We start from the raw sequence: 20,099 nt of genomic DNA, 5'->3' as shown, positions 1-20,099 counted from the left end.
GAAACTTAGCTTAACTGTATTTGACTAAGGTGTTGCACAATTCCTGACATTTAATCCTTGTAAAAATTCCCCGTCTTAGGCCAGTTAGGATCACCACTATTTTAAGAATGTGAAATGTCAGAATAATAGTAGAATGATTTATTTCAGATTATTTTTCTTTCATCACATTCCCAGTGGGTCAGAAGTTTACACACACTCAATTAGTATTTGGTAGCATTGCCGTTAAATTGTTTAACTGGGGTCAAACGTTTCGGGTAGCCTTCCACAAGCTTCCCACAATAAGTTAGGTGAATTTTAGCCCATTCCTCCTGACAGAGCTGGTGTAACGGAGTCAGGTTTGTAGGCCTCTTTGCTCGCACACGCCTTTTCAGTTCTGCCCACAAATTTTCTATAGGATTGAGGTCAAGGCTTTGTGATGGCCACTCCAATACCTTGACTTTGTTGTCCTTAAGCCATTTTGCCACAACTTTTGAAGTATGCTTAGGGTCATTGTCCATTTGGAAGACCCATTTGCGACCAAGCTTCAACTTCCTGACTGATGTCTTGATATGTTGCTTCAATATATCCACATAATTTTCCTGCCTCATGATGCCATCTATTTTATGAAGTGCACCAGTCCCTCCTGCAGCAAAGCACCCCCACAACATGATGCTACCACCCCCATGCTTCATGGGTGGGATGGTGTTCTTCGGCTTGCAAGCCTCCCCCTTTTTCCTCCAAAACATAATGGTGGTCTTTATGGCCAAACAGTTACTATTTTTGTTCATCAGACCAGAGGACATTTCTCCAAAAAATACGATCTTTGTCCCCATGTGCAGTTGCCAACCGTAGTCTGGCTTTTTTATGGCTGTTTTGGAGCAGTGGCTTCTTCTTTGATGAGCGGCCTTTCAGGTTATGTCGATATAGGACTCGTTTTACTGTGGATATAGATACTTTTGTACCCGTTTCCTCCAGCATCTTCACAAGGTCATTTGCTGCTGTTCTGGGATTGATTTGCACTTTTTGCACCAAAGTACGTTCATCTCTAGGAGACAGAAAGCCTCTCTTTCCTGAGCGTTATGACAGCTGCGTGGTCCCATGGTGTTTATACTTGCGTACTATTGTTTGTACAGATGAACGTGGTACCTTCAGGCGTTTGGAAATTGCTCCCAAGGATGAACCAGACTTGTGGCAGTCTACAATATTTTGTGTGAAGTCTTGGCTGATTTCTTTTGATTTTCCCATGATGTCAAGCAAAGAGGCAGTGAGTTTGAAGGTAGGCCTTGAAATACATCCACAGGTACACCTCAAATTGACTCAAATGATGTCAATTAGCTTATCAGAAGCTTCTAAAGCCATGACATCATTTTCTAGAATTTTCCAAGCTGTTTAAAGGCACAGTCAACTTAGTGATTGTAAACTTCTGACCCACTGGAATTGTGATACAGTGAATTGTATGTGAAATAATCTGTCTTAACAATTGTTGGAAAAATTACTTGTGTCATGCACAAAGTAGATATCATAACCGACTTGCCAAAACAATAGTTTGTTAACAATAAATTTGTAGAGTGGTTGAAAAACGAGTTTTAATGACTCCAACCTAAGTGTATGTAAACTTCCGACTTCAACTGTAACTCCTATCGGTCTTTGGGTCCTTTCCTCAATCTCCCAGGTGTCTTCTTTCCAAATATATACCAAGTTTTTGCATGTCAGAATCATGAATAGCAGGTACTTTTGGGTATGTCTATTTCGGCGGAAATCTACATTTTGCCATTACATTGAATGAGGTTAAACTGTACTTATACTTAAGTAGAATATTTCAGTACTCTTCCCACCCTTGTGTCAGTAACCTCAGCAGGAAACTTTTTACGCAATGATATTCATTTTGTGGCAAATCCTAACTTTATCCAACCTAATTAATGTCAATGGGAGACTTGGGCTACGTTTACATGGGCAGCCCAATTCTGATATGTTGCCCAATTATCGAATGATTTGTCTAAAGCCCAATTATCGAATGATTTGTCAAAAGCCCAATTATTGAATGATTTGTCAAGAGACCAATTAAGTGTCAAAAGATCAGAATTAGGCTGCCTGTTTAAATGCAGCCTAAGTGAAAATGTGACTTGAGTGGAAGTTAGGATTGGTGCATTTAACAGGTTGGGTTGTAATCCCTCCAATGAAGCCAGTTTCACGAGTGTTTGTGCATATTGTCCCGATGCTACACCATGAAAGGAGCTTTCTGCGGACTATTCGGGACATGGGGAGGTAGTGTACTACGTCTAGGAAAGGAAGTCGCCACAGTGAGCACAGATCCCATGGTAACGTGGAAAATCAGTAGGCAATGCTGATGGATACTCACACTCTTGACTCCAGCCTCCTCCAGAATGTCTTTCATCTCTCCCTCATCATCTGTAAGGGAAGAGAGAGACATCATACTGCTTTAACATCAATGAAATGTAAACCAAAAAATATTGATGAATGTATTTATAAAGCCCCTTTCACATAATTTGTGCTTCACAGTAACCCGACCTGGACCCCAAAGAGCAAGCAGAAGCAGGAAACTCACTTCCAATCAGTGGTTATGATAGACATTACTAGATGTAGAGATGGAGTAATGTGGGTAAAGGCAAACTTCTAATTTCCATTTCAACAAACTGGATGATAAAGTATTGATTTTATTTTAACAAGTTGTAGATGGAAAAATCTGGTTGAAGGGAAGTTCAGATCACTTCTCTCTCTCCTCCCATAACGAAGAGTGAGTTTGTGTGTCTGTGTGTGTGTGAGAGAGAGCGCGTGTCCTACTACCTTTAGTCTTGCCTCCCTCGTCATTGTCCTCTCTGATGATGAGTCTTCCGTCTGACGTGACCTTGAAGCTGTGCTGAACTTTTGCCCTTTTCTTCATGTCTGGGTTGGTGGCTGAAACACACACACACACACTCCCAGGTCAATACATACACTCTCCATACAAAACTATGAATCTCCTTGCCCACCAAAAACCATGGGTCGTGTTCATTAAGCACCAAAAACAAGAAAACTGACATTAACCTGTTAGGGCTAGGGGGCAGTATTTGCACGGCTGGATAAAGAAAATGTACCCGATTTAATCTGGTTACTAATCCTACCCAGTAACTAGAATATGCATATACTTATTATATATGGATAGAAAACACTCTAAAGTTTCTAAAACTGTTTGAATGGTGTCTGTGTATAACAGAACTCATTTGGCAGGCAAAACCCTGAGACATTTTCTGACAGGAAGTGGATACCTGATGTGTTGTATTACCTTTAACCTCTTGGGGCTAGGTGGGACGCTAGCGTGCCACCCGTGGTGCACTCCATCAACAGCAGGTGCATTTCAAGAGCGGCAAATTTGAATCCAAATAAATGTCAAAATTCAAATTTTTCAAAAATACAACTATGTTACACCATTTGAAAGATAAACATCTCCTTAATCTAACCACGTTTTACGATTTCAAAAAGGTTTTACGGCGAAAGCATAAATTTAGAGTATGTTAGGACAGTACATTTACAAGAGTTGTGTGTAATGTTTTGTCAAGTCAAAGACAGGGTCACCAAAACCATAAAACCAGCTAAAATGATACACTAACCTTTTACAATCTCCATCAGATGACACTCCTAGGACATTATGTTAGACAATGCATGCATTTTTAGTTCTATCAAGTTGATATTTATATCCAAAAACAGCGTTTTACTATGGCATTGATGTTGAGGAAATCCTTTCCCTCCAATAACCGGCAGTCAAGTCAGCGTCACAAATTAAATAATTAAAATTAGAAAACATTGGTAAAATATTATATTGTCATTTAAAGAATTATAGATTTACATCTTTTGAACGCAATCAACTTGCCAGATTTAAAAATAACCTTACTGGGAAATCACACTTTGCAATAATCTGAGCACTGTGCCCAGAAAAATACGCATTGCGATACAGACTAGACGTCATGTTGGGGAGATCTAAAATCGAAAATACTATGTAAATAATCCATTACCTTTGATTCTCTTCATCAGATGTCACTTCCAGGTATCACAGGTCCATAACGAATGTAGTTTTGTTCAAAAAAGCTCATCATTTATGTCCAAAAATCTCCGTCTCGTTAGCACATGATGTAAGCCAGCCGGACTTCTCGTCATGAACGAGGGGAAAAAAATATATTTCCGTTCGTTCAAACATGTCAAAGCGTTGTATAGCATAAATCATTAGGGCCTTTTTTAACCAGAACATGAATAATATTCAAGGTGGACGAATGCATAGTCTTTTATAACGTATTGGAACGAGGGTACCCAACATGAAGTAGCGCGCCAGGTGTCTAATGGGACATCACCGTTCCATGGCTCTTGTTCGGTCAGATCTCCCTCCAGAAGACTCAAAACACTTTGTAAAGGCTGGTGACATCTAGTGGAAGCAATAGGAAGTGCCAAAATATTCCTAAACCCCTGTGTTTTTCAATGGGATAGGTTTAAAGTCAATACAACACATCAGGTATCCACTTCCTGTCAGAAAATGTCTCAGGGTTTTGCCTGCCAAATGAGTTCTGTTATACTCACAGACACCATTCAAACAGTTTTGGAAACTTTAGAGTGTTTTCTATCCATATATAATAAGTATATGCATATTCTAGTTACTGGGTAGGATTAGTAACCAGATTAAATCGGGTACATTTTTTTTATCCAGACGTGCAAATGCTGCCCCCTAGACCCAACAGGTTAAACCTATGCCATTGAAAAACACAGGGGCTGAGGAATATTTTGGCACTTCCTATTGCTTCCACTAGATGTCACCAGCCTTTACAAAGTGTTTTGAGTCTTCTGGAGGGAGATCTGACCGAACAAGAGCCACGGAACGATGATGGCCCATTAGACACCTGGCGCGCGAGTTCATGTTGGGTACCCTCGTTCCAATACGTTATAAAAGAGTATGCATTCGTCCACCTTGAATATTATTAATGTTCTGGTTAAAAAAGGCCCTAATGATTTATGCTATACAACGTTTGACATGTTTGAACGAACGTAAATATATTTTTTCCCCTCGTTCATGAAGTGAAGTCCGGCGGGCTTAGATCATGTGCTAACAAGACGGAGATTTTTGGACATAAATGATGAGCTTTTTTGAACAAAACTACATTCGTTATGGACCTGTGATACCTGGAAGTGACATCTGATGAAGAGAATCAAAGGTAATGGATTATTTACATAGTATTTTCGATTTTAAATCTCCCCAACATGACGACTAGTCTGTATCGCAACGGGTATTTTTCTGGGCGCAGTGCTCAGATTATTGCAAAGTGTGATTTCCCAGTAAGGTTATTTATAAATCTGGCAAGTTGATAGCGTTCAAGAGATGTAAATCTATAATTCTTTAAATGACAATATAATATTTTACCAATGTTTTCTAATTTTAATTATTTAATTTGTGATGCTGACTTGACTGCCGGTTATTGGAGGGAAAGGATTTCCTCAACATCAATGCCATAGTAAAACGCTGTTTTTGGATATAAATATGAACTTGATAGAACTAAAAATGCATGCATTGTCTAACATAATGTCCTAGGAGTGTCATCTGATGGAGATTGTAAAAGGTTAGTGCATCATTTTAGCTGGTTTTATGGTTTTGGTGACCCTGTCTTTGAATTGACAAAACATTACACACAACTCTTGTAAATGTACTGTCCTAACATACTCTAAATTTATGCTTTCGCCGTAAAACCTTTTTGAAATCGTAAAACGTGGTTAGATTAAGGAGATGTTTATCTTTCAAAGGGTGTAAAATAGTTGTATGTTTGAAAAATTTGAATTTTGACATTTATTTGGATTCAAATTTGCCGCTCTTGAAATGCACCTGCTGTTGATGGAGTGCACCACGGGGGGGACGCCTGCGTCCCACCTAGCCCATAGAGGTTAACAGCAAGGTACTACATTGACTTGTCGAATAAGAACTGCTCATTTTCATATCGCAAAATGTTTAAAACATTTTCCTTTGCATGTCCTAATGAACAAATCTAAATCAACATTAGCTATATTTCATTCCAGACAATTCTTCCTTCCCTCGATCACTTCCCTTTGTTGATCGGAGACAACTGGATGGATGTAAGCTATAGTTCTAGACGTTTCATACTGATCTGAATGACCAAAGGGAAGGAAATACGCTCCCTGGAATGAAACACAGCTGTAGTTTCAACACCACAAAGTTGAGAGTAAAGACTCCATTACCCAAGACCCTCTGGGAGACAGTGGGATCCAGGAAGTTGAGTGGTTCGTCTCCCTGTCCCTCCTTCAGCCAGGCCCGCCCCTTCTGCTTTGTGGGCTTCTTCTGGGTCTTAGCGCCCTTAGGCATTTCGTCATCTGACATGTCAGAGTCTGACTCGGCCAAGATCTCCTCAATACTGAGGGAGGGAAGAGGACAAAAGAAGTGATGAAGAGAGAAAGTCACAAATCGAATGTTGAGATGTGTATTACGGAGTAAAGAGTAGTGTAGCGTGTGTATACCTCTCTCCCCTGGCTTTTGGCTTGTCGTCCCCGCTGTCTGAGTCGTCGTGGTCTTCGTCAGCCACTCTTGATCTCTTGGTTCTGGCCTCAGCCTTACGGATATTCACCAACACCTTATGATGCTCCACAGGCAGCTTGCTTTTCACCAACTCAAACCTACACAATGTACATTGACCTAAATGTACATATCGTCATGGATTTCACTTGTTTTTTAACTTGAATGTTTTATAATGTACAGGTAACTGCCAAAATAATGGAAACACTTGTGTAAATGAGGGAACATAAAGTACACTGAACAAAAATATAAATGCAACAACTGAGTTACAGTTCATATAAGGAAAATCAGTCAATATAAATCAATTAATTAGGCCCTAATCAATATATTTCACATGATTTAATCAGCTTCTTGCTATGCCACACCTGTCAAGTGGATGGATTATACTGGCAAAGGAGAAATGCTCACTAACAGGGATATAAACAAATTTGTGACCAACATTTTAGAGAAAAGCTTTTTGTGCGTATGGAAAATTCCTGGGATCTTTTATTTCAACTCATGAAACATGGGACCAACACTTTACATGTTGTGTTTATATATTTTTTCAGTGCACACTATCAGTCAAAGGTTTTAGAACACCTACTCATTTAAGGGTTTTTCTTTATTTTTACTATTTTATACATTATATAATAATAGTGAAGACATCAAAACTATGAAATAACACATATAGAATCATGTAGTAACCAAAAAAAGTGGAAAACAAATCAAAATATATTTTATATTTGAGATTCTTCAAAGTAGCCACCCATTGCCGAGAGCTTTGCACACGCTTGGCATTCTCTCAACCAGCTTCATGAGGTAGTCACCTGTAATGCATTTCAATTAACAGGTGTGCCTTGTTAAAAGTTAATTTGTGGAATTTCTTTCCTTCTTAATGCGTTTGAGCCAATCAGTTGTGTTGTGCCAAGGTGGGGAGGTATACAGAACATACCCCTATTTGGTAAAAGGCCAAGTCCATATTATGGCAAGAACAGCTCAAATAAGCAAAGAGAAAATGACAGTCTATCATTACTTTAAGACATGGTCAGTCAATACGGAACATTTCAAGAACTTTGAAGATACTTTCAGGTGCAGTCACAAAAACCATCAAGCGCCATCAGGCCTTCATGGTCGAATTGCTGCAAAGAAACCACTACTAAAGGACACCAATAAGAAGAAGAGACTTGCTTGGGCCAAGAAACACGAGCAATGGACATTAGACCGGTGGAAATATGTCCTTTGGTCTGGAGTCCAAATTGGAGATTCTTGGTTCCAACCGCCGTGTCTTTGTGAGACGCGGTGTGGGTGAACAGATCTCCGCATGTGTATTTCCCACCGTGAAGCATGGAGGAGGAGGTGTGATTGTGTAGGGGTGCTTTGCTGGTGACACTGTCTGTGATTTATTTAGAATTTAAGGCACACTTAATCAGCATGGCTACCACAGCATTCTGCAGCGATACGCCATCCCATCTGGTTTGGGCTTAGTGGGACTATCATTTGTTTTTCAACAGGACAATGACCCAACACACCTCCATGCTTAGTATGGGCTATTTGACCAAGAAGGAGACTGATGGGAGTGCTGATGTGTTATTTCATAGTTTTGATGTCGTCACTATTATTCTACAATGTAGAAAATAGTAAAAATAAAAACCTTGAATGAGTAGGTGTTCTAAAACTTTTGACCGGTAGTGTATATTGAAAGCAGATACTTCCACACAGCTGTGGTTTCGGAGTTAAGCCCTATAAGGCTACGCCCTTGGTTCGCGCTATCTAGGTAACATATGGAATTGTTGTAAGACAGTTGATTTGGAATTTTAGAACCCCTGTAGGTATATATATAAAAAAATGTTGGCCTTTACAGCTACAGCCCATAGAATCGGCAAATAAATTATAAGGAATACGATTTAAGTGTCTGTCCTATACCTAGGAAAGAAGAAAACTCTGGGAATTGTTATTTTATTGTATTTTTGGGACCCATATTTAGTCACTTTGGATATGGCACTGACACCCTATTCACTTTTGTGCCATTTTTACAGCGCTGTACTGGGTTACCTTACAACGACTCCCCTGAAACGTGTGTGTTGTAGAGCAAAACGAGTGAGTGCTAAATGTTCGCGAGAGTCTTACCTGTCAATGTTGGTGACTTATTTTTTTATTTTTTTTAAGACCTCTTTGTACTTTCAGACTCCCACATCCTAATTTCAAACGACTGCCGTAAAGCTTGTGGATGTCGTAGAGCAAAACAAATGACACTGTCGTGTTTGAGTCTTCTCTTTTTCTGAGTTCGTATGAGTTGTTAGCTCAGGTTTTACAGATGATTTCGTGACAATTTCCTTGTCCCGGATCCTCTCGTGTAGAAAACACAGCTTTCACAAGTTCCATGGAATAGTCGAAAGCCTTATATCGGCAGAAAGACGGTAAATTTGTAGCTTAAACACACAGGGAGCTATTCAAAATGACGTGACGTGCTGGCGTGTCAATCGACTAACAATTATCATCCCATAATGCTTAGAGTCATCTATAAAAATGTGGGGCAGGCCAGTATTTTGGCTACCATGGCAATGGACCCATCCATAGGTTAAGCGTGGTCACAATGGTTTGATGAGCATGAAAACGATGTAAACCATATGCCATGTAGTGTTGCACAGCGTTCTGAAACTTCTGTACTTTTTCCAATACTGAACATGAAATAAGTTTCTGTACTAGAGTTTGTTACTTCCGGTAATGTCAAATGTGTCTCACGGATCAAGTCAGTCTATGAGCGCAGCCGATGTCCCCCTTACAGCACGAGGCGTGCACCGTTGCCTGCTGTACTTACTCATTGCTAACCTGCACTGGGAGTCTGGGATGCATGTTAGCTCCTGTGCAGCATGAGTGGGGAGCTAACACTTGAATAATGCGACACGGCATGTAGAAATGTTGAAACCGTTACTGTTAGCAAAACAATGCAAGGTGATACCGATAGACTACAAAGCTGAAATCTAACTTTCCTTGCTAGCTTACAGTTGAAGCTAACATCAATAAACTCCCCTAGTTCTTTGTGAAACACATGCAAAATATGCAGATTTCAAAGCTTATTGCAACAAACTATTAATTCACTTAAAATCAGTCCCTCTCGCACATCCCTCCCAAAGATGATCTACTGCCTCAGCGAACTGACTGTGTGTGTGTGTGTGTGTGTGTGTGTGTGTGTGTGTGTGTGTGTGTGTGTGTGTGTGTGTGAGAGAGGTCTCAGATGTGCCGCCCCGCCGCCTTGTGAATGACATTATTAGGGGTGTGCAAAGTACCTCGGACAAAACGAGTATCGTAAAGAATATGGAACATCTATGCCAATGTATGTACAATATCCACGTATGTCCCTGCCCATTACTGCCATGTGGGTATTGATAAAAACAGCTACAGCACGCCACTCTTCAACTCAGATCCACATAAGGCTAATCATCTAGCAAGCAAACTCCTGAGTGAAAAGTGTCTGAAATCAAATATGTTGCCTAAACTTACCCAAACTTCCTGATGAACTTGGTGAAAATGTTTTTCAGTTTAGTCCTGAAGTGTCTTCTAACGTCATCCTTGATGTTCCCAACACCCTCCATCTGAGAGAGACATACAACCATGTTCGTGCCATGTTTTGCAAACCAACTTCAACACCAACACAAGTGGTTTTATGCTACACAAACAGACGCAGAAACCCAACACAAACCGCACGCGCACAACCCTACCATAACAGTGACGTGTCCAGCCAGTGTCTTGGGGTCCATGACGAAGAGGATGACCTTGATGAAAGCTGAGCGCTGCTTTGACAATCTCCCTGGTCCGAGACGCCAGCAGCAGGCACACGTTGTGTAGGAGGTGCTCCATCGATCCCATGTCTATAGAGTCTGACACACACACACACACACACTTTGTAACAACTGCTCCAGCGATGAAATCAGCTAGAGCAGGGCTGTCAAACTCATGCCACGGAGGGCCGAGTGCCTGTGGTTTTCACTCCTCCCATGTACTAGATTGATCAACTAAGGTCACTGATTAGTTAGGAAGTCCCCTCACCTGGATGTCTACGTCTTAATTGGATACAAATTGAAAGGAAAGAACGAAAAGCAGCAGACACTCGGCCCTCCATGAAACAAGTTTGAAAGCCCTGAACTAGAGGGAGATAAACACACCATAAACAGTTTGTCAGTGTAAGGGGAATAGAGTTGGTTTACCTTTGTACTCAAAGACCAGTCTGGTGAGAGCCAGGACCGTACATGTGATCATAGTGACAGAGCCGGTCAGCCCCACGTACACCAACAGTAGGTACTGCTCCAAGGCTTCTACGGAGAGACAGGGACAGAAAGACAGGGAGTAACTCTGTGACAGTAAAAATCGAGAGGAGCATGTAAACCAAAGCCTCTGGTCGAGTAATCCTTACCTTTGGCATCTCCACAGAACCTGATAAAAGCGTTTCCTATCTCCACCAGTAGAGTGTAGGCATTCTTACGAGCTCCTACTGACACCTCCTTAGTACATATGATCACCTAGGAGAGTTAAAGAATAGTGTAAGTGTGCGAGTGCTAGCGTGGGTATGTGTGTGTGTGTGTGTGTGTGTGTGTGTGTGTGTGTGTGTGTGTGTGTATACCTCGGGTAGCAGGGCAGTGATGAAGTCTCTGTGTTCATCACTCAGCTGCTTCACAATGTGGATAAGACACTTTAGTCTGGGCTGAGAGGAAAAGGGAAAGGGGGAGAGTTAGACAAAATGAAGCCGGTTGAGCTGTCCTTGCACTCAGTAAGGGCGAGGAGCGCACACACACACACACACACGTCTTACCCTCTTGGCGGGAGATGAAGCATTCTTCAGTGTCCCCAGCAGAACGTGTTTGAGCGTCTCTAGGTGAGAGAGAACGAATGATCTACACTCCTCCCTCTCTCCACCGCACATCTCCTCCAATACGCGGTACGCCTTCTTCTGCATGTGTGGCTCCTTATTCTACACACACAAAAAAATCAGAAAGGGAAACATGTACGAGCTGTGAAAAAAAAATCTGTTATTCAACTCCTGATTATATAAACAATATATTAATGCGCTTTTAAAAGTCATGCGTTTAGTATTTAAAATAATATGGCTGGTTTGGAAAACATCTCCACGTCTATGCGCAGGCAAAATGTCACGTGTCCTAACCTCCAGGTATGGCCTAATCAGTTCAAAGGTCTGACTCATTGTGACCTCATCTACACAGGGTGCCATGGCAACCACCAGGTCCATGACAGACATCCTGGGGGGGAGACAGACGTAAGATTCAGATTTGTTTTGGTTAAATGTTAAATGGGAATGCGTCTTGGCATTGTACAGTAATGTAATTGGCAATTCAATTGTAATACAGAAATGTAATCATGTAATTCAGCCCAAACACAACTAACTAAGCACATTCCTACCGTATGAACTCAGTGCTGTCTGGGCTGCTGAGTCTCTCTGTAGCTTTTGATAGGAAGGTACACACCATCTGAGAGATAAAACATTACACCACCAGGAGACAAAACGTACATTTTTGTTAGGCATTTTTGTTGAGGCACGGAGGTGTGTGTGTAAATGAATGAGCATGAAAGAGGCTCTCAGTGTTTCCTAGATTCCTTGCGTCTTCTCTACTCGCCTTCTCAAAACTCAGGGGAGGAGAAGTCAGAGGAGAAGAATTTTGGAACTTGTCCCCCATTGCACTTTGAGAAAGAGGCGAGGAAACCCCCCCCAAAAAAAAGATAGTTAAGGAGCCAGAGTGTGTACCTGTGGGTCTGTGACAGTCAGGTAGACTTTAATGGTGTCTAGGACAGCCATCCTGTAGGGGGCAATGTCTCCAGGAGCAGGCTGCTGACTGAACACATTGAACAGGATGGGCAGGAAGTTCTTAGCAAAACGCCCCACCTCCGCCTTCTCCTCTTCTACAGGGGGAACATAGCAGAGGAGCGTTTAGCGTTTAGTGACTGACCTACATAGCATGTGTGTAATAGAGGTGGTTCTGGGAACTATCATCACGTGATGAGAAACTTGAGCTAATGCCTAGGCTTTAGGTCAGTGGGCTAACGGCATGCAGATAACCTTGGTTCAATACCTGGGTAGTTCATGCATGTGCAAGTGTATGTGCCTGTCAGTGCATGTGTTTGTTTGTGTGCGTGCGTGCATGCTTGTGCGTACCGGTGTTACAGCTCTTGGTGATGAGTGTGCGTATGGCCTGGCAGATGGTCAGTCGTAGGTCAGGCCGTTCGTTGATGGCCATGCCCAGTGCCCTTGCTACACCTTTAAACGACACCAGCAGGTCCGAGGGCCTCACACAGAACCCTGGCAGCATGGTCCAGATCTGACGGGAACAGAAACACACCAGTGAGTACGGTCCAGGAATGGACACACTGTCACAGAACACACAATGTCACAAGGAGAAAGGAAACACCTTATCATGGTGCAGATGTGACAGGGATACAGAAAGAGACACACAACACCTGTGTTGGAACACCAGAGGCCATAACAAAAAAAACATTTCATACAATTTGTAAGTGAGGCGAGCAAAGAAAATAACAATTATAGTCAAAACCTGGCAACCTAATCAAGAGATATGAATTTAAGAGGCATAGTTCAACCATAATTTGAGAAAGTTGTCTCTCTCTACTGGAAGCTATTTTTTTGTTTTATTGAGAAAATGAGGGGCATCCATTAAACGTACATGGCCTAAGTAGGAATAGTACAGCTCTGACAGGAAGCACACAATAGCTTTGACAGGGATGCAAAGAGAGAGACAACACTTGAGTCTGGTAGATATGTAAGGGATAAACACTGACACTGTCCTTTTTGGGAGGGAAATAATGGACGATGCGGAGCGGAATCTCTCTGCAGAGTTCCAGATAATGTATAGAGCGGAGCCGTTTATCCACCCATACCACGGTTGCTAAACAAAACAATACTAAAGCATAAATTTACTGGTCGAAATGACTTTTATCGATACTTTCAGTCGGTAAGTAAATTCATACCATTTCATCCTTCCACTAAACCTGGTGGTTCGTTCTATTGGTTAGGTTGCTAGAGAAGCGGACTGGCCGTTTGTTATTTTGGTAAAGGTTGCCAGAGACGTGCACCAGTAGTTAATTATGATGTTCGATTGCTACGCAGACTGGAAACATTCTTATTCATTGCCTTCTAGCTAGCCAATCACAGCTGACAAAGTCACGTCAAACAGCATTTGCTTAAGCTGTTTCCTAGTGACATTTATATGGATACATCCACAACAAGTAGCCTATGCAGATGAGCGATTTCGGCTGGTACAGAAAAAGTTCCTGTCCCGCCAGGAGTCAGGACACTGTTCCTTACTGTTCATTGGCATTGCAAATCAAACGCTAGGCTCGAAGCTAGCTAAATAGTTTGTTGCTAGAAAATCTGCCAATATGACAACCAAATTCAACAATTACTGAAAGCAGCTGGTCAAACGTAAAAGCATGTTGGAGTATGAGAGCACGAGCGCCACTTGCGTCATGACTGCAACATAGTAAAAGAGGGACCAGAGAAAATCATGCTCAATGCTCACTACCTTAAGTCATCAGATGCTGTAAAAAAGAAGTCTATAGAAACAAATATTTTCTAACCTTTATTTAACTAGTCAGTTAAGAACAAATTCTTATTTACAATGATGGCCTAGCCCGGCCAAACCCTAACGACGCTGGCCAATTGTGCACTGCCCTATGGGACTCCCAATCACGGTCGGTTGTAATACAGCCTGGAATCGAACCAGGGTCTGTAGTGAAGCCTCTAGCACTGAGATGCAGTGCCTTAGACCGCTGTGCCACTCGGGAGCCCAAACCAATGCTTTTTCGTTGTTGGACCTCCGTTTCCAATGAAACGCACATCCATGAGCGACTTGCTATGGGCGTCACTGCTATTAGCTTCACGACTGACATTTGGACCAGGGATGTCAGCCCCATGAGCATGCCGAGCCTGACAGCACAGTGGATCGACGAGGATTTTGTACTGAGGAAAGCCGAACGCGCTGGTTCTCTTGCCGCTGCTGCCAGTTCAATGGCATTTGAGAACATGAACACACTCCTAGCTCCATTCGAACAACTGACTAAAAACAATAAGCTCATCAACTGGCGTCTGCAGCAGACGTGATACCCTCTGTCACGGCATTGAAACGCCTTCTCAACAAAACTGCCGACAGACTGTGGGGTTAAAACTTGCAAAACTACTCTACTAGAGTCTGTGAACAAGCTATTCGGTGGCATTCTCTCTGAGCCTCTATACTGTGTCACCATCATGCTCGATGCTATGTACAAGGGCCGCTACTTCGATGCAGACAAGAAACAGGGTTTACGTGAAATGTTACAGACACAGCTGGACAAAATGGAAACGGACACAGTGACAGTGCGCACCGACGAAGAGGACCCATGACAGAAGAGGCCACGGACAGACAGAGCTGAAACTTCACTGCTTGACATGTATGATGAAATCCTGGTTGAGAATGAAATGACTGAACAAATGAAAAACGAAACACAGCAAGTAAGTGAAAGAAATAGGTTTTGATTATGTTTCACTGGTAATGGGGACATACATAAATGCCAACAAAATAACATTTTGGTCAGTGTGTGTTTCAGCAATTTAACTGTACTAGAACGCTTAAAAAGGCCGCTACAATTTTAAATATCAGTACTGGGTCTTTTGGCTAGGAACATATCGCATATCGGCCATAAATGTCATATCGGTGCATGGTGCAGTGATTTAGAACAGTAAAAATGGTGCCCACTTCAGAGATGTATATTAACGCCCACTCTCGAATCCCTTTCTAGCCAATCAGAATGGAGTATTCAGCAATGCCGTGGTATAAATGACAGATGTAAGACGGAACAGCCTCACAGTATGGAGACCTAATCTGACAAGATTCTTACCTGCAGCTGGAGTGTCTTGTAGACTTTAGCCTCCAGTTTCTGTCCAGCCTTCTCCAGCTCCTCAGCTACAACACACAGACAGGCACAGAAATGAGCGATATGTTGTTTACGCTTACACCCATTCACACACCAACCATTATTTACCTCTCTGTCGCAGCGTGGCAGCGAGCGGCAGGAGATATGATGTGTAGTAAGCCAGTTGCGTGTTCTTAACGTGATCACGTATGACAGGGATCAACCAACTACGAGGGAACTCCAGATTGTCTCTGCCAACACACACACACACACACACACACACACACATTATTAAACTGATCAACTAAGAAAAGACACAATACAAACTAACCTTCAAAAAAACAATACAACCCACTAACGTAATAAACAGCTATAACTTAGTAACAAACTGATCACAGTAGCTAGTAGCAGACATACTCCAGTCCAGTGATGTTGAGTGGTACAGCGGTCAGCAGTACTTCAGGTCCCATGCTCTCTACAGCGCCACCTACAGCCAGGTCCAGCTCACCACAGAACGGGAACCGAGGGGTGGAGCGCAGGTCCGCTAGAGACTGGAGAGACTGAGAGAAACAAAATGAAAATGATTGTCCAGTTCTACAACAAGTGGTAAGTATTTGGGCATGACAAAGCCACTGTGTGTGTGTGTGTTAACTTGGTCCTGTCGGGGAGCGTTACCTTGGTCATGACCGGGTGTGTGTGTTTCCCTGCTGCTCTGTAGAAGCAGCCCAGCAACTGCAGAACGAACGGCCAGGAGGCGTGGAAACGATACGACAGACCCTCCTCCACGATACTACAATACACAGAGGCAGCTTAAAACTGGATATCAAACATAAATATTACATTTTAGTCATTTAGCAGACGCTCTTATCCAGAGCGAGTAGTGAGTGCATACATTTCATACATTTTTTTCTTCTTTTCGTACTGGTCCCCCGTGGGAATCGAACCCACAACCCTGGCGTTGCAAACACCATGCTCTACCAACTGAGCCACATGGGACCCATATCTATATATAAACTCCTAATTATGCCTTGATCCCTGCGTGAGTCAGTGAGTGAGACAGAAATTGTTTTAGCTTGATGGTCCAAATGCCTGTATCGCAAAAAACCAAGGATGTTCTTTGTTTCATTTTATTTATTTTTTTAAGTCTCGTCTCCTTCGGTGCACTGTGCACCTTCCCACTAGCACAGACACCAAGCCTCCCCTGCCACTCACAACAAAGAGACGAAAGATCTCTTCTTCCTCTTTGACAAGCAGTTTCCACTTGCCATTTGCATTTCAGGTTTGGTCCGACATAAAAAATACAATTACCGTAAATTCCAGACTATAAGCCGCAACTTTTTCCCCAGGCTTTGAACCTCGCGGTTTAAACAACGACGCAGCTAATATATTGATTTTTCCCGCTTTCAATTTTTTTTGTCCTTTAGAGATGGTTTATGAGACCTGTATTAATTGCCTATAATGCCTTCTACCAGAAGTTGGTGATTAATAGCAGATGTGCATGGTTCTAGTTACACTTGTAACAAAAAGGTCATTTTCATAGACGAAAGCCAGATCAGTGACTACTGCAAAACAAAAACAGGTTAAACTATTTTGATATAACAATTAAACTATTAGTGGGTCTTATGGTTGAAGTCTTATGTTTAGCCTAGGTATAACTTTACAAGCCCCGAATTCATTAAGATTATTCCTGACCGTTTGAAATACCTTTAATTATGCAACAAAGCTTATTTAGCGAATAAAAGAGAACATGAATCTGCTATAAGTTTTAGGCCATATCATATTTTTTAGGCCATATCACCCAGCCCTAGTGAGCGAGCGCACTATCCCTAGGTGAGTGTGTGTGTGTTCTCACCGGAACATCTTGCAGATGTAGGAAGCGTTTCCAGAGGATGCGGTGGGGCTGACAGGGCCGATCTCCTCCATGTGAGGAGCCACACACTCCGACAGCAGAGTCTACAGCACACAAGCACAGTTAGGGCCACTTAACAGGGTAGGTGTAAACAAAGTGGTGAGCTTGAAGTATGTTACCTTGAGTGTACTGGTGGCAGCAGAGACAACCTGTGTGTGAGGTGACAGGAGGCAGGACATGGCTGTGGAGAAGAGACGAGGGAGATGACCCAGACTTAGAGACGACTGAACACTGAGGAGAGAGAGAGAGAGTGAACATTCAGTTAATTAAAAATAAGAATACATTTTTACTGCTGCAGGGGTAGTGTACTCTGGTGTAGTGTACTCTGGTGTAGTGTACTCTGGTGTAGTGTACTCTGGTGTAGTGTACTCTGGTGTAGTGTACTCTGGTGTAGTGTACTCTGGTGTAGTGTACTCTGGTGTAGTGTACTCTGGTGTAGTGTACTCTGGTGTAGTGTACTCTGGTGTAGTGTACTCTGGTGTAGTGTACTCTGGTGTAGTGTACTCTGGTGTAGTGTACTCTACCTGGCCAGGTGAACGTGGGCTTTCTCCATGACAGCCAGCCAGGCTAGTAGAGGCTGCAAGTCATTCTCACTGGGCAGGTAGTCATACAGGGCCTGAAGAGAGAAAGAACATAACACAGCACCGTTAACCCAATTAATCATTTTCAGCCCAGGTTTACAGTGTGAAGGGGGTATGAATATGTGGTGTTTTTGGATCCCAGGCTGTGACTTTAGCTTTGTGACCTTACCGTGATGATCTGAGCATTGAGTTCAGCAGACAAGGTAACAGGGTTGGGTTTCCCACTGAACAGCTTATGGAAGGCCTGCATGGCACATGCTGTCACCAACTAGAAAGAGAAAGCAGGGCTGGAGGTCAGTTTGGGAAGGTGAGGTGTGTGTGTGTGTATGTACATGTGTGTGTTCTCACCACGTGGCTGAGGGTCATCACCCTGAGCAGAGTCTCACAGCAGGACTTGACGGCATTGAGAGGGAAGGTGACCATGAGGTCCTTCAGGAGACCCAGGACGTGCAGGGTGGTGGTGTCCTCCTTACTGCCTGAATAAAAAAAACAAATACAGAGAAGCTTAATTAAAAGGTCATGTAAGGGGGATTTGAGTTCTCTAGCTTTGCTTCAGACCTTCTTAAAGACAGTGTTGCAGTAGCATAATCACAAGCCGCAAGCCCTGTCAATCAAAGCTTTGAGAGTACAGAGTTAAAACAACGGACCTCATAACAAATAAAAAGTATAGACGTAAATCGTTGCCTCTGCGTTCAAATAAAACCATGGACAAAAAAAAAAATCCCTAAAGGTTGGGGGTTGTACCTCCTGCCTGTTCAATCTCTTTGATGCAGAACTTGGCGGCCATCGCGGCAGCAGGGTGGTGGGTTGGGGCATTGTCTGTAAACAGTAAGTCACTGCCTCTCAGGATGGAACACACACCGTGCTGCGCTGCTTTACGGATCTGAGGTGGAGAGTGTAAACAATTGATTACCAAATGATTGTGAATATAAGGTACTGTGTGTGCGCGTGCGGGCGCGCGTACCTTGGGCTTGCTGTGGACAGTGAAGCTGAGTAGACCGTGGTATGTCTGCAGAGTAGACGGGTAACTCCACACTGTAACATCCTGCTTCCGCAAAAGAGTGGAGAGGCACGACAGGATCTAGAGAAAGAAAACAGGTTGAAAACTTTATTTAAATGATATTAACTTCTTATGGCTTGAGGGCGCTATTTTCACGTCCGGATGAAAAGTGTGCCCAAAGTATACTCCCTGCTATTCAGGCTCAGAAGGTAGGATATGCATATAATTGGTAGATTTGGATAGAAAACACTCTAAGGTTTCTAAAACTGTTTGAATGATGTCTGTGAGTATAACAGAACTTATTTGGCAGGCGAAACCCCGAGGACAAGCCATCCAGGATATTTTTTGATTTTTTTTTGAGGTCACTCTCTCTTCCATGGGTTTTTCATTGAGAATCTAGAATTCTAAGCGAGTTGCTTGCATTTCCTATCACTTCCACTGGATGTCAACAGTCTTTAGAAATTGGTTGATGTTTTTCCTTTGTGTAATGAAGAAGTAGCCCTGTTCAGAATGAGGCTCGAGGGAAGTGTACTGTTTGATAGAGGTGCGTGACCTGAAAAACACTCTCCACTTTGTTTTCCTCCGGTATTGAACGCAGTTTATCCCGTCTTAAATTTGATCGATTATTTACGTTAAAAAATACCTAAAGTTGTATTAGGAAAGTTGTTTGAAATGTTTGGACATAGATTACAGGTAACTTATGAGATATTTTCTAGTCATGTTGCGCGAGTTGGAACCGGTGTATTTTCTGAATCATACGCGCCAAATAAATTGACATTTTGGATGTATAACGACAGAATTAATCGAACAAAAGGACCATTTGTGATGTTTATGGGATATATTGGAGTGCCAACAGAAGAAGCTCGTCAAAGGTAAGGCATGAATTATATGTTATTTCTGAGTTTTGTGTCGCGCCTGGCGGGATGAAATATGATTGTCAGTGTTTGTTTGGGGACTATCCTCAGATTATAGCGTAATTTGCTTTCGTCATAAAGCCTTGTTGAAATCTGACACGGTGGCTAGAAATACAAGAAGTTCAGCTTCAATTTGGTGTATTGCACTTGTGAATGTATGAAAGTTAAATATTATTAACCTGTTGGGTCTAGGGGGCAGCATTTGCACGTCTGGATAAAAAAAATGTACCCGATTTAATCTGGTTACTAATCCTACCCAGTAACTAGA

At 42.4% G+C, this 20,099-nt stretch overlaps 1 protein-coding gene across 1 annotated transcript in view; it reads right to left on the bottom strand.

Moving 5' to 3' along the window:
• rrp12 (ribosomal RNA processing 12 homolog) overlaps positions 1-20,099 on the bottom strand; it is a 30,371-nt gene that overhangs the window by 3,725 nt on the left and 6,547 nt on the right. The window contains 26 exon segments of the mRNA XM_014154327.2: positions 2,339-2,388; positions 2,785-2,895; positions 6,208-6,380; positions 6,484-6,639; positions 10,019-10,110; positions 10,237-10,302; positions 10,304-10,395; positions 10,723-10,830; positions 10,929-11,034; positions 11,136-11,216; positions 11,325-11,483; positions 11,676-11,769; positions 11,930-11,997; positions 12,273-12,427; positions 12,681-12,843; positions 15,413-15,477; positions 15,557-15,678; positions 15,845-15,987; positions 16,103-16,217; positions 17,280-17,380; positions 17,456-17,567; positions 17,861-17,952; positions 18,087-18,185; positions 18,266-18,393; positions 18,662-18,800; positions 18,882-18,998. Of these exon segments, the coding sequence (XP_014009802.2) occupies positions 2,339-2,388; positions 2,785-2,895; positions 6,208-6,380; positions 6,484-6,639; positions 10,019-10,110; positions 10,237-10,302; positions 10,304-10,395; positions 10,723-10,830; positions 10,929-11,034; positions 11,136-11,216; positions 11,325-11,483; positions 11,676-11,769; positions 11,930-11,997; positions 12,273-12,427; positions 12,681-12,843; positions 15,413-15,477; positions 15,557-15,678; positions 15,845-15,987; positions 16,103-16,217; positions 17,280-17,380; positions 17,456-17,567; positions 17,861-17,952; positions 18,087-18,185; positions 18,266-18,393; positions 18,662-18,800; positions 18,882-18,998 (2,907 nt within the window).

This window comes from Salmo salar, chromosome ssa18 (assembly GCF_905237065.1).
Source record: "Salmo salar chromosome ssa18, Ssal_v3.1, whole genome shotgun sequence".
Classification (NCBI taxonomy): domain Eukaryota; kingdom Metazoa; phylum Chordata; class Actinopteri; order Salmoniformes; family Salmonidae; genus Salmo; species Salmo salar.
Note: the sequence above shows the minus strand (reverse complement) of the source record. Positions and strands in the feature narration are given on the sequence as shown.